The sequence below is a fragment of the Alligator sinensis genome, unplaced genomic scaffold, assembly GCF_000455745.1.
Source record: "Alligator sinensis unplaced genomic scaffold, ASM45574v1 scaffold323_2, whole genome shotgun sequence".
Classification (NCBI taxonomy): Eukaryota; Metazoa; Chordata; order Crocodylia; family Alligatoridae; genus Alligator; species Alligator sinensis.
This window is the reverse complement of record NW_005842392.1, coordinates 67,718-81,592: the sequence shown is the minus strand read 5'-3', so window position 1 is coordinate 81,592 and position 13,875 is coordinate 67,718. Positions and strand designations below refer to the sequence as shown.

At 44.9% G+C, this 13,875-nt stretch overlaps 1 protein-coding gene across 1 annotated transcript in view; it reads left to right on the top strand.

Annotated features, from left to right (window-relative positions):
• The window catches only part of LOC102380345 (collagen alpha-1(I) chain-like), a 161,880-nt gene that overhangs the window by 81,307 nt on the left and 66,698 nt on the right, over positions 1-13,875 (top strand). The window contains exons 7-10 of the mRNA XM_025211187.1: positions 2,840-2,878; positions 4,254-4,307; positions 5,140-5,193; positions 13,457-13,564. Coding sequence (XP_025066972.1) covers positions 2,840-2,878; positions 4,254-4,307; positions 5,140-5,193; positions 13,457-13,564 — 255 coding nt within the window. The remainder of the gene's footprint in view (positions 1-2,839; positions 2,879-4,253; positions 4,308-5,139; positions 5,194-13,456; positions 13,565-13,875) is intronic.

The following is a 13,875-nucleotide window of genomic DNA, read 5'->3' as shown; positions in this document are numbered from 1 at the left end:
CACCCCCAGCCCCCCATGGCTGCCCCCCCAAGCCCAGCCTCCGGCACTTTGAAAAAAAAAAAAAGCCTCTACTCACCAAACAGGGGCTGAGGGGGCTCCAGGGCCTCCTGGCAGAGCCCCACCGGGCAGCACAGGGCAGCGGGGGACAGCAGGGCCTGGCCTGGGTCTGTCACCCTGCCCTGCACTGTGCTGGTGGGGCCCCAGTGACCTCAACGGCAGCTCAGAGGGTTTTTCTACACATGCTTAGGACATTTTCAAGCATGTCCTGCCCACCTTCTCCCTGTTCCCATACTCCAAACTCAGAAATACATGAGGGGGGCTGCTCTGGGTGCTTCCTCTCCCTCTTTAGGGCCTCATTGTTTGATGTGCCTGGAAGCAGACACTGAAGGTGACCCTGGACTTTTCTCGCCTGCTTATTTTGGGGTTTGGAGCAAAGGGGTGCAAGCAGGTGGGTGGGGTAGCTTGCGATAGTCCTAGCTGAGGCATGCTGCTGCTATGTAACCTAAAGAGTTTTCCTACCCAGTGATAACCTGGAAAGAAAGTGTAGATCTATCACAACCTGACTTCTAACTAGGGTTATTTAAATCAGTTCCTAATTCAGAATTAAAGTGGCCTAGCTTAATTCACTTTGAAAGTACATAATGGTGACTGAATTATGGCCACTCTAATTTTGTGTAACAATATCCTCACAATATTTTATTTTTCCTTAACTAATCCCCTTTAAAAGCTATTTTAAAAGGTTGGAGTGATATAAAACATGAATAAAGGTACTGAAAATTGGGCAAAATTATTATGGAAGCCAATCGGTCCATAATTTTTTTAACCATTCCCCATAACTAAAAGCAAGAGGTTGTGCTAGAAAGTGAACAGCTGGTAACTTTAGAACAAAAGACCACATTGCTTCCTGCAAAGTATATTCTACCTTTAGGAATTTACTGCCAGCAAAAGTTCAGAGTCAAAGGCTCTTCTATACCAGCTACTTTTATGATTGTAATAACTTTTGTTAGTTGTGCAACCCGAGACAATGATGGAGTTAATCAAATCTCATGCCCCAATGCATAAATTTTTCCTCAGAGCGGGAATCAGCAGGGAATTTTTGCTCTGGTGTTCACTTGGGCTTTATTACAGCTAGGTAGATGCTGCAGATATGTAGGCTGTAGTGTATGTGTCACTTTGCCATGAAGCATTGTATGCTGGCAGCTGCCAAAGGCAGGGTATAGGGGTCTGGGTCCGTTCCTGGGTGCCGTCTGATCACTTGGTGTTCTCGTGAAGAGTTTCTAGACTAATTGCTCCTCGTATCTGCCGACCACAGCCCCTCTGATGTCCTTATTTTCTTAAAATACAGAAAGCAATCAAGTGCTCTCTCTTCTTGGCTTTTGAGATAATTGGTCAAACTGAATTCAGGGTTCAGCTCTCCCTTCTTTTTTTTTTTCTTTTTTTTTTTTAAGTTTAATGGAATCAGCTCAAGCCCAGGGTGAACCCGAGCTCACCATTTCAAAAGGCACCAGGCAGAAACCCTGGCTGCGCTCCAGCCATGTTGAAGCCCCTGAAAAGTTGTTCTGAATGAGTTTCTGAGGGAAATGAGACTTGGCTGCGCAGGGGCCGCAGCCTACCTTTGACAGACTGTCAAGGATCTTGCGCATTTGCTCACATTAATCAATTTGGGATAAACTTGAAAGGAACCGAGATGCCTGGTGCAGCATTAGAGCCACTTAAATTTAGCCATCCGTCATCCATCAAAGAGCCCCACTTATTATTAGAAATATTTCCATCTGTTGAAAGACCTCTGTTTAGTTTTGTAAAAGAGTTCTCTCAGCTTTTTCCCCCTTTTCTCCCCTCCTGTATCAGAAGTATAATCTTTGCTGGGGAAAAGGTTTCCCACAGCTCTGAAGACTGGCACTGGGTAAACAGCCCGGTGTTCAAATGGAAACCCTGTCCAGTGTCCTACCAATGATGTTTGAAAAGTAATGCACGTTTTTGCCTTTGGGCTAGGCTAAGGTTTGAGGGGGCCTCACTGTATCACCTGCTTATCCTCACTGGAGACCAGTGCAAAGTGAGAATGGGTGGGATAGTAGAAGGGACTGACATCTTTCTGCTGTCATCTCTTACCATTTGTATTGCTGAGATCACTTCAGCAAAACTGATGACTTGGATAGATGTCCTAGAAACTGTTTCTGATGCTTCTCCAAACTTCCCTGAACCTTTCAAGAAGACTGGACTTAATGGCTTTTTTAACATCTTTCTAAGTCACAAATAGTGCGAGATCAGCTTTCAGCATTGGAGTTTGGTGCTTTTCTTTTGTGGTGTTTTGTCCTTTTTTTCTCTGAATTGCTTGTATTTCATGTTCTTTAAAGGCAAAGGAGAGAGAGAACTAAAAAGTGCAGTAACCCCTATGCGAGCGCCAGCAGGAGGGAAAGTTACTTACCAGTTTAGGTTTTGAGTGGAGCTGGTTGGAAAGCAGAATTGGTGTCACATGGGAAACTGATATTTCAGATCATTGTGGTTTGGGTTTTTTGCCTAAAAGAAGGTGCAAAGCTGAAATTTTTCATGAAACAGAAATTCTGAAACTTTCCATTTAAATGACCTTATTGAAATGTTTCCTTTTAATGACAATACAAAATGAATGATAATCTAAAATGTAAAATGCAATACAGAGTATTGTATATGTAATTATTACATTTATATTCATCGAAGCCAAAAACATTTCCTTAATTTTGGTTTGTTCCACTGAAAATCGGTGTGTGTAGCAATGCTCTTGTGTGTGTTGTGCTTGTGCCCTGATTGCTGTTGGAATAATACATGGATCTTTCTGATAGACTCTCTTTTCTTCTCCTTTTAGCAATCTTCCTTTTACCAGCTTCTCTATGCAGGGTGGCCGGTGAGTATGTTGCTTACATAAGTCTGCATAGGAACGTCTTGCCTGAAATATTAAATCAAGATGAATATTTGTCTTAAAAAAATGCTATAGCTCAAACCAGTTGTGGGTTTGATCCAGAAATTATTGGGTGAGATTCTCTGTCCTGCGTTATGCAGGAAGTCAGATTAGATAGTGTTTAATGAACCGATCTTTAAAAGTTGGAGCAGTGCCAGAAAAGTGCATCACAGAAGGGTGAAGTGCCTCAAACTCCCCTGTGCATCATAGATAAGCCTCAGACTGAAGAATGAATGGAAGCAGGAAATGGACAACCCGGTGTTAAATATCATACAGGTTCTGTTCTCCAGTGCCTCTGCTGGGTCCCCCTTTTTTCATTTAGCTAGAAATGAATCTCCTTTTTATCGTCTTAAATGCTCTTTCTCTAACCATTTCATGGAGTTTATTTTCATCTTTCTCTCCATCTTCTAGCCACGTAGCACTGACCATTACTTAGCCACTTTTGAAATGAGAACCTTCTTCTCCAGAGCTTCTCTATGTTACATCCTGTACCATGTCTCAGCTAATGCATATCTTTCCCTCCTTTTGTTAACTCAGTGTGATGTTTCTGAATGGGACAGAAGGGTTTGAACCTGGAATCTCTATATCTACAATCATGAACCCTGAGTACCTGAGCTAAAGAACCCAGGTTCTTTTGCTCCAAAGACTATACCAATGTCATAAATCCCTATGCAAGGAATAGGTAGCAGATGATGACGAATCAACTTAGTGGGTTAGCATGGGTTATATTAATAGAAGTGAGAAATTCAAAAGCATATTCTATTAACCTGTATATAATTCTGTAGGTGCCTTCAAAACATTTTGGGATATATTTCAATCAATGATCCTGTAACAGGATCTATGGGGATGGGGATGGAGAGGGGCAGGATTTGAACAGAAAATTATAAAGAGGATGGTGATAAGATATTCTGCCTGTCTTCAGGGGACAGGACAATAAGTAATGGTTTGTAATTTCAGTATTGGAAATTTAGTTGGGTATTAGGAAGAACTTTCTATCTATGAGGAAAATTAAGCACTGGACTAGATTACCTAGGGAGGCTCTATGGCATCTCCATTCCTGGAAGTGTTTATGTACAGATTGGACAAATACTTGAGCTGGAATGGTTTAAACAGAAATTATCCTTTCATGAGTAGGGGGTTGAATTAGATAACCCCATGGAGGTCCCTTCCAGACCCATTTTCCATGATTCTACCACAAAAACACAGGTCATATGTCATAAATCCTCCAAAAAAAACTTTCAGATTTCATCCGTGTGATTCTTTCTTTCCAGATAGTTTGATACCTGCACATATTTTACTACCTATTTTGTTTTAAATCCAGAGACAGCCAGGACCTCCTGGACCCCCAGGACATCCAGGAAAGCCAGGATTGACAGTAAGTAAGAGTGGGGGAAAATCCTTTCACATTTTCCTAAGCCAGCTGAGTCCTCATAAATGTCCCCTCAGATGTTTCTGCTTTCACTGTATAAACTTTTTAAGGCATTGTTTAGAAACTGCTTGAACAATTTAGGCCTCAAATTTGATTCCCCTATCTGGTTGGTTTGCATAAATTGGTTTGCATAAACTAATTTGCATAAATGTTTTTATAGCCATCTAAAAAAAAGAAAAGCCATAATGATATAGGTCCTACACAACCAGTCTTTGTGCTGACTCTGTGGCTGCAATTAGCAGGTAATACCCCAAAGGTTGTTGACCTATCTGATAATGCCAGCACACAGACAGGAAAGCAAGATAAGTGCTTTCAAATCAACTTGAATTAGAAATAGCGATAGGGAAGCAGATTGAGACTACACAAGAGGCAACTTCTGCCAGTGAAATGAAACAGGACAAAATTGGGGAAGAGGCATTTTATATACTAGCTTCCTGAAAGTATTATTAGCAGTAGAGGGAAGCTTTTAACCTCTTGTCCCCGCCGGCGTACTGGATGGTGTCCTTGTCATAAAGTAGGTGAACACTGGCAGAATAGCAAAGCAAGGGCTGTCTCTGTAGAACATGCAGAGAGCTTTGATGCAGATCACTCTGTCATGAAGCCTTTGACTGAGGTTTCCAATGGTACCTTTGTGTATTGTTCATTGTTTACCCTGTAATGGTATCTTTAAATGAGGCTGAAAGGCCCAACATTCTTTCAGCACGGTAAATACTGCAACGTGATCCAGGCTTGGTGGGGGAAAGGCTAACTTGCATTGATTTCACCTGTGTGTGTGTAGGGTCCACCCGGATATCCTGGGGAGCCAGGTGAAAAAGGCCAGCTGGGGTATGTGGTAAGTGCAGGCTTCATAAATCTACAGGCATGAGTTTGTGTTGGCATGCTCCACGTCCAGGAGATTGCAAACTGTAGGGCAGTAGGACGCATTCTGGTGTCAGGCTCCTCTGTACAAAGGACCCTATTCAGAGGTGCTGAACATATGCAGCTCACACTACAGCCACTGGAGTTTTGGGATCTTCTTAGGGGTCTCTATAAATGTATATGTTAGAGATATCTACAAGACACAGTCCATTCATGGATCTGAGACCTTAACCTGTGTAGCAGACCCATATGTGTGGCCCACTCCACAGATCTCAGCTGAAAGTTTCTAAACGGTCTAAGATTTGGATGTCTGATATGCATTCAGATGGAAGGGAGCTGGGTGTGTGAGTCTCCTAGGCACCTTGAATTTCAACCCTCTCCCTTCCTCCCCACCACCATCTTATTTAATGTGTACCTGCTTTGTGTAAAGGGGACTGGTCTTTTCTGAGTTAGCAATACTGTTCTCTAAGTGACTTTTCCTCTCACCACTCCTCAACTGCTTCCGATTCACCTTCTCCTGTGTAGTCTTCACTTCCTTCTCCCAATGACCTGCCTCCTCCAATACACCCATTTGTCTCAACTGCTACAAATCCAGTTTTTGTGTTCATATGGACCAGACTTTTTCCCTGAACTCATTGCTGCTTTCTGGCAATATGTCTAAGAGGGTAATTATGACTCCCCTGTTCTTATCTCCAGAGCTCTCCCTATCCTTTGCAGTCTCTGCCACCAGCATTTCCAGTGACACCATCCAACCCACCCCTCACATGCCTTGTGGGAAGGGGCTTTGCTTCCTCATACCCTTTTTTCACTCATATTCCATCTCCTCTTCTCTCAAAGGAATCAGTCTTCCCTTCCTTTTGCTTCTGCTTTGGAGATGAGGTATCTCCTCCAGCCTAAGTGTATGTAGGATAGAGAGGAGGGAGATGTATTCTAATCTTGGTGAACGTCAATTTAAATTGTTAGCAGATTGTCCATACAGAGCCATGAGGAGGAGCAGGCCTCTAGATATATTTTAATGTGGTGCTTGTCCTAATTTCTTTTGCATTGCTGAGTTTCACTTACTGAGTCAGGACTTACTGACTGTGTTTCAGACCACCGTGGAGATCAACAGGGAGCTCAGCCTGTCTCCAGTACAACCAGTGCACAAATGGAGCACAAAGCTGACGTCCCACAGCTAAGCCCTAAATGTGATCTCTGAGTCTGAAAGAGGTGTCCAGACAAAGCTGGCGTCTCTTGGGCTTGCAAATGTCGAGCCCAAAGCAAAAGGAGCATGAGATTGGCTGGCAGGGGAACGCTATCAAGATTTTGCTCAGATAAACCCTGTGAAATTTGATGGATCTGAACTACTAAACCCACTTGTGCTTGCAAACATTAGGGTGGTCACTATTTGCAGTACTGATCCCTGACAGTTAGAGTCAGTGCAGGGAAAAGAGTGAGCTGAATTTGTTTTTCTTGAATCTCCATGGTGCTGCTAGCAGCTGTGCAAAAACTCAGTTCAGCCCACAGAGGCACCCAGACAAGGAGCACAGAGACATCGCCAAAGCCTTTTGCAATGTGAGATTAGATAGCAGAAAAGGCGGCTTCGTCTCTTTTTAAGCCCTTACCGAAGTGTGTTGTCACAGCTTTATCATTCCAAGCCCTAGCAAAGGAGCTGCTCCTTGCACTAGCTTTTGAGAGACAGGCTGGAAGAAATGAGCAAAGATATTTAATGCCTTGGCCCATTTGGGCTGGTGAAGAAAGGGCTCTAACGAAGTGACCAGCCGCTGTTGGAATGGAAAATCAGAAATCTCTTTGTGGCAATGTACAGACCATGCATGCAGCCTGCCTCAAGATGTCTCCTGTTTCAGGAGAAGAGAGGAGGGCAGTGTTGGGGAATACAGTAGTGATACACACGGTGTTGTGGCAGCATGTATTACCAGCTGACAACATCTGGAAGGTTTCACCGCTCATGCTAAGGAAGCAGAATATAAACATTTGTGTCTGTCAGTGTAACTTAATCAAAAGGCACCAAAAGTTATTCACCCATTTGTGTAAACAGGATTTGCAAGTGGGGTCAGCAATTCATGGAGGGATTAGTGCAGAAATGAAAAGGAACCTTCCCCTCCGCCTCTCTCTCACAGTGCAGCTGTGTCCCTGATGTATTTTGGAAACAGGTCTATATCCTAGGGAGGGGAAGGGGGTAAGAGTAAGCTCCCAGCACTGGCTGTCTCTGAACAAGACCCAGCTTTGCAAGGGGAGCTAAGTTTTGAGTCGCAGAGATTTCAAAGGGAAGCTAAGCTTTAGATTGCAGAGATTTGAATAAGCTGCTTTGTTTTGTACTGGCCTCACCTTCTCAGCTGCCGTCTTTATTTCTGAGTCCTCTATCTTTCAATCTGCTCTCCCCACGCACACAGGGACTATATGGTGTTGTGTGCCACACATGTAGAAAAGACCTGTTCTTCGTCACTTCCCAGAGACACATGATTATTTTCCGGAGGCCCTAGGCTCAACAGACCGAGGAAGCCTCAGTCAGGTCTGACTACATGGGACTAATCCTGAATTCCCTTGCCCTCCTCCCAGCAGCACTTCCATTGGTTTTGGGGAGTTCAGCAATATTCCCAACCTCTGGCAGTGGATTAGTGCCCTGGGGAATAAAATCTTGTACACTGACCATCTCTAACATGTTGCTATCGGACTGATCTTTACATGCGGACACACAGTATGTTGACTCTGCGGTAAAAGTGGAGACAGTGCATGATGTACAGTCTTTTTTTGGGTGAAAGTCACTCCACTGTGGGGCAAAGGTCCCCCTTGGTATGTGTGTAACTAGAGACCAAAGTAAATTATAGTGGCACACCAGTCATGTGCCTGCTTCTCAAGCCAATGTCATCTCAGGGAAACCTTTTGCTTAATTCAAACACCTTTCCCTGCCATCTAGTAGCAGGTGCTGTAACAGTGCTTGGTTTGGGCAGCTTGGCTGGGGAGCTGATTGTACATCTGTTACTTATGACAGAGTAAATGTTACCGTGGAGCAAAATTTGGGGCATATTACTTCATAATGATCCTGCCCTGTGCCCACATCTTTTGGCTCTGCAATTCTAAAGGGCAGAATCCTGTTGCTAACCCAAGGCTCCAGTAGTCAGTACTGGACAGCACTAGTGGGAAACAGTGCTGCTGTGTTTGTATATAGTTGTACAGGTACTTATCCGTACTCATACCCTGCATGCTTTCCAGAGTGGGGTTGCTCTTTCTGTTCTGTTTGTATACCCCTAACACAGCAGAAACTTGGCCCGTCGCTTGGACTTCAAGGTGGTACCACAATGCAAGGCCATAAAGAACTTCTTTTCTGAGGGAGTTGCCTGATAAGATTGCAGAGCCACTGGCCATCATCTTTGAAAACTCATGGCAATCAAGAGAGGTCCTGGATGATTGGAAAAGGGCAAACATAGTGCCCATATTTAAGAAAGAGAAAAAGGAGGATCCAGGAAACTACAGACCAGTCAGCCTTACCTCAGTCCCTGGAAAATTCATGGAGAAGATCCTCAAGGAATCCATTTCTAAGCACTTGGAGGAGAAGAAGCTGATTTGGAGCAGTCAGCGTGGATTCACCGAGGGCAAATCATGCCTGACCAACCTGATTGCCTTCTGTGATTAGATGATTGGTTCTGTGGACGTGGGGAGACCAGTGGATGCGGTATATCTTGATTTTAGCAAGGCTTTTGATGTGGTCTCCCACAGCATTCTCTCAGGCAAGCTAAGGAAGTATAGGCTGGATGAATGCATTGTCAGGTGGATAGAAAACTGGCTGGAGCACTGGGCTCAGAGAATAGTAATCAATGGCTCAATGTGTAGTTGGCAGCCGGTATCAAATGGAGTGCCCCAGGGGTCGGTCCTGGGACTGATTTTGTTCAATATCTTCCTCAAAAACATGGATGACAGCATAGAGTGCACCCTCAGCAAGTTTGCAGATGACACTAAGCTGGGAGGGAGTAGTAGATACGCTGGAGGGTAGGGCTAGGATTCAGAGTGACCTAGGCATATTGGAGGATTGGGCCAAAAGAAATCTCATGAAGTTCATTAAGGACAAGTGCAAAGTCCTGGACTTAGGACAGAACAATCCCATGCATCAGTACATGTTTGGGGCTGACTGGCTGGGCAGCAGCTCTGCAGAAAAGGACCTGTGGGTTACAGTGGACAATAAGCTAAAAATGAGCCAGCAGTGTGCCCTAGCTACCAAGAAGGCTAATGGCATACTGGGCTGCATTGGGAGGTGTGTTGCCAGCAGGTCAAGGAAAGTGATTATTTCCCTCTATTCAGCACTGGTGAGGCCACATCTGGAGTACTGTGTCCAGTTTTGAGCCCCACCCCCCGCCCACTACAGAAAGGATGTGGACAAATTGCAGAGAGTCCAGTGGAGGGCAACAAAAATGGTGAGGGGGTGGGGGGCACTTATGAAGACAGGCTGAGGGAACTGGGCTTATTTAGTCTAGTGAAGAAAAAACTGAGGGGGGGATTTAATAGCAGTCCTTCACTCTCCAATTTATCCACCTGAAGGGACTTTCTTAAGAGGATGGAGCTAGACTGTTTTCAGTAGTGGCAGATGACAGAACAAGGAGCAATGGTCTGAAGTTGCAGCAAGAGAAGTTTAGGTTAGATTTTGGGAAGAATCTTCTTACTAGGAGGGTAGTAAAACACTGGAACAGGTTGCCCTGACAGGTATTGGCATCTCCATCCTTGGAGGTTTGTAAGACCCAGCTACACAAAGCTTTGGCTGGTATGATCTAATTGGGGCTGGTCCTGTTTTGAGTAGATGACCTCCTGAGGTCCCTTCCAACCCTCATTTTCTGTGATTCTGTGAAACACCCCAAATGTGTGTTAGCGATGGGCTGTTCAACAGGGCATATGTCTACACTAGAACTTGACCCTTACATCTTGAAATCCAAATTACAACAAAAGAGAATCTCCATTCTCCTCTCTACACACTCCCTCCTGCTCTTTTTCCGCTGCCTATACACACCTCTCTTCTCTGTGCCTTCTGTGCTGGGTGCAGTGTGTCTACCACGTGTTCCAGCCCTTCTTCTATATGCAGGGTTCAGAGCATTAACTGTGTTGGAACAAGAAGACATCTCTATATGGCTTCCTCTCCAACCGCCTCACTTTCCCTGGATGCACCACAGGCCAGCAGCTAGGCTGAGCAGATGACTCGGAGCAGCCCTGGGTACACATCCCAGGGCCTCGTGCAGTTCGTCTGTCTTGGAAAGCCTGAGAGCAGCATTGGGATGGGGCACTTGGGGCCACTCCTGAACTATCTACTCTGTCAATTGCCACCAGATTGGGACCAGTGAACAGGACTTTATTTTGTCAGCAGCAAACCCAGGGTCAGGAAGGAAGCCATGCAGACATGCCCAGAGGGATCTCAGGCTTGCTTGAGTTAAGGATCCTTGCGTTTATCTGCTTGTGGTTGGGGATGAGGGTGGACACTTGCCCACATACATCAGAACCTGGAAAAGCTTGGGTTTGGTTCAGACTGGGCCTGTTTTTCGTTTTGCCTGTTATTAGTTCACAGGTTCCTTGTCAGAGGGACCTTGAAGATGTTGATAAGGAGTGGTAGGTAGGCTGGCACTGGGCCAGCTGCTCCAGGTGGTGAGGTAGTGGAGCTGTTGAGCTGACCTCTGAGAGATGCAGCCTGCACTACAGCCAAAACACTGCAGTGCCGGCAGCGAATGGGCTGAGCAGTCTGGCTCCAGCTCAGTTTTGACTGTCAAAGTTTAATAATGACGGGTGCCCAAATGACCCAAAGCAAACTCATTGGTGACGTCTCTCATCTTTCCTGCTGCTCTTTTGCTGTCCTTGCTTGCAGCATTTTTTTTTGTCCGTCTTCAGAGCTGGTGTCACATGTCTGATTTTTTTCATGGAAGCTGAACAGCTTGTTCTCGTTCTAACTTTTCATTCCAAGTGACACCCCCTCCCCTTCTGTCCAGCACATGGGGAGCTGGACCAGGGACCTCCAAAGCTAAAGGCCTCGGCTGCTACAGCTGAAGCTTAAGAGTCAGGCCTTTCTAGCTGGGGGCTGTTACAACTCATATCCTTTATGCTCAAATAGACCATACAGAGTCATACAAACCAATAGCAGAATCACAACCAGACCTGGGGACCATTGGTTTTTATTGCTTCTGCTTGTAACATTTCTTTGGTTTTGATGATATTATTCTAAGATGCAATAAGATCCACTGGACAGAGCCCTAGACTCAGTCAGGAGACATCCATTTTTTTCCGTGCCCCACTATTGAGCAAATCATTTCACTCCTGCCTCCATTTCTTCTCACTACCCCATATCTCTCTTGTCTATTTGGGTTCCAGGTCTTTGGAGCTAGGTCAGTGCTGCACTTCTATGTGTTATGTGTACAGCTCAGTGATTTCCGCTGAGGCCTTCCTTGAGCCACCAAAATAGAAATAACACTCATTGCACCCCAGAATCAACATTTAAAAGCAGCATTGAATAAAATGTTTCAACCAGACCTTCTTTCAGTGAGAAGAGCAAATTTAGCAGCAGCAAGATGTTTCCCAATTTCATATCAATTGTACTGAATTCATTGTTTTGGGGAAGGGTAGAATCTGAAGAAACTGAGATGTTATCATTTTCTATGTGATGCATTTCACGTTTTTAAAAGGAAAGTTTTCCTGTTTCAAAATTTGCCCGTGATTTTATTTTTAAAAATATCACATTTTTAAAAAGCATTCAAGATCAAAGTGAAACATTTTGTTTTGGGCAAGACCAAATGTTTTGCTTTGATTTGCAATTCCTTAAAAAATGTGGGGGAAAAAAACCTAATTTTGGCTTGACCTATTTTTTTTTCTCCAGGTTTTCCAGCCAACTGTAAAATCCTTTTAGTTGTCTATATCTAGTTAACAGAAACAAGGTCAGAGAGTCTGTATAGAGTGCTGCATGTATTGGAGAGCCTCTAAGTTCAGTGCCTGGGATCAGAAACAGATGTGCAAGGCTTTTGCTTGACCTTCTTCTAATGTATTTCTACTTCTTTTTTTTATCATGTGGCTTCTGCTTTTTTGGTTTAATATATCAGTTTTGAGAGGGACTGTGGACTCCTGTGTATTTTAAAGTTCTCTCACTGGCTAATGGATAGAAGCACTGTGCAAGCACCTTGCTGGCACCACCTGGGTGCAAGTTTCCAAACACTTTGCACCACCGCTTTGGCACTTGCGTATGCTCCTGCTGAGTGCTGTGCACCAGTGTGGGGTTGGAATACACACACTAAGTTAATGGACTCCAGCCTTAACAGCATCATGAGGACCATCACCAGATGCCTATGCCAACTCCAGTTGACTGCTTGCCAGTCCTCTCCCTGACATCTGGAGACAAGCTACTACCAAGGCCCTAGGCCTCCATTCTTTGTACTCCAGCCTAGTAGCCACAAGCCAGAAAATCAACTACCACCTAAAGTCTCAGAGCCTGTTCTCCACTCAGGCCAATAAGCTCATCAGATCTGCAGATGGCATGTCACCTACAGCATGGACCTCCCATCAGTGGAGCAGACAATATGCTGCACAAGAACTGCAGCTACAGAACTTCATTCCCAATACCAGCTTACATGTCTCAGGCTGGCAGCTGCCCCGCAGGGCCTGGACTGCTCTTAACCCTCTCAGAACAGATGCTGGATGGTTTAAGGTGAATCCATTCTTGGGGCCTCTCCAATGACGCTGGCTGCAGCTGTGCTGCTCAAACTCAGATGACTGACCTCATCATCTATGAATGGCCTTATGGCCCTCATTCGGATGCCCAAGGTCTTATTGGCATTGAGCAGTCTACCTGTTGCTGGCTTTCTGACCTTTATGCTTCTGACATATGAATGTGTGGCAACATTTGTTTCATCATCATCACTGTGCAAATGCTGAAATCTGTCACCGCATATGGTAGTGTGCAGGGCTTTTCCATCTCCATTGTACAAAAAGACAGGGAAATCTCAGCATTTGGCTTATGGGCTTTATAATGATTTGCATTCTTGTTAACCTTTCTACTCCATCCCTATTTCCTAATCTCTTCTGTCCCTTCATTCTTAACCATGCATGTAGTGGAAATAAAACTTCTTTGACTCCCTGGATGCAGCTGATTTCCTCCATTCACGCACAGATCTTATTGCTAAGTCCCAGGGTAGCACTGAATGACCAAGTGGAACTATACCACTTCACTTGAAACATTCCTCTGTCTCCTCTCATTGATTCACCTGCTTCTTTCTCTGCAGGGGGAGCCTGGACTCCAGGGATTTCTAGGAAGGGCTGGTTACCCTGGTTCAGATGGGCTTTCTGGCATGGATGGAAAGCCTGGTCCATACGGATTACCGGGAGAACAGGTGAGAACATGGCCTTGTGGTGAGAGGATGAGTCTGTTATTCATGAGGAGCAATTAGATGCAAAAACACCTAGCACAAATGGACTGAGAAGGCAGCAAGAGTCAGCGCATTGTAGTCAGCAGCTGCTGAGAGTTGTGGACTAACTGCTTGCTTAATAAGAGATCTTTGCAGCCAAGAGGTAAAGTGGCTGCCCCAGTGTCCCAGCTGGAGGTGTCTGTCCAGCCAGGAAGCAAAGACTGCTTAGCCTTCCTTCATCAAAGGATCCCCAGCCTATCAACCATTGACAGAGCAGCTAGGAGAGGCTTGTAGGC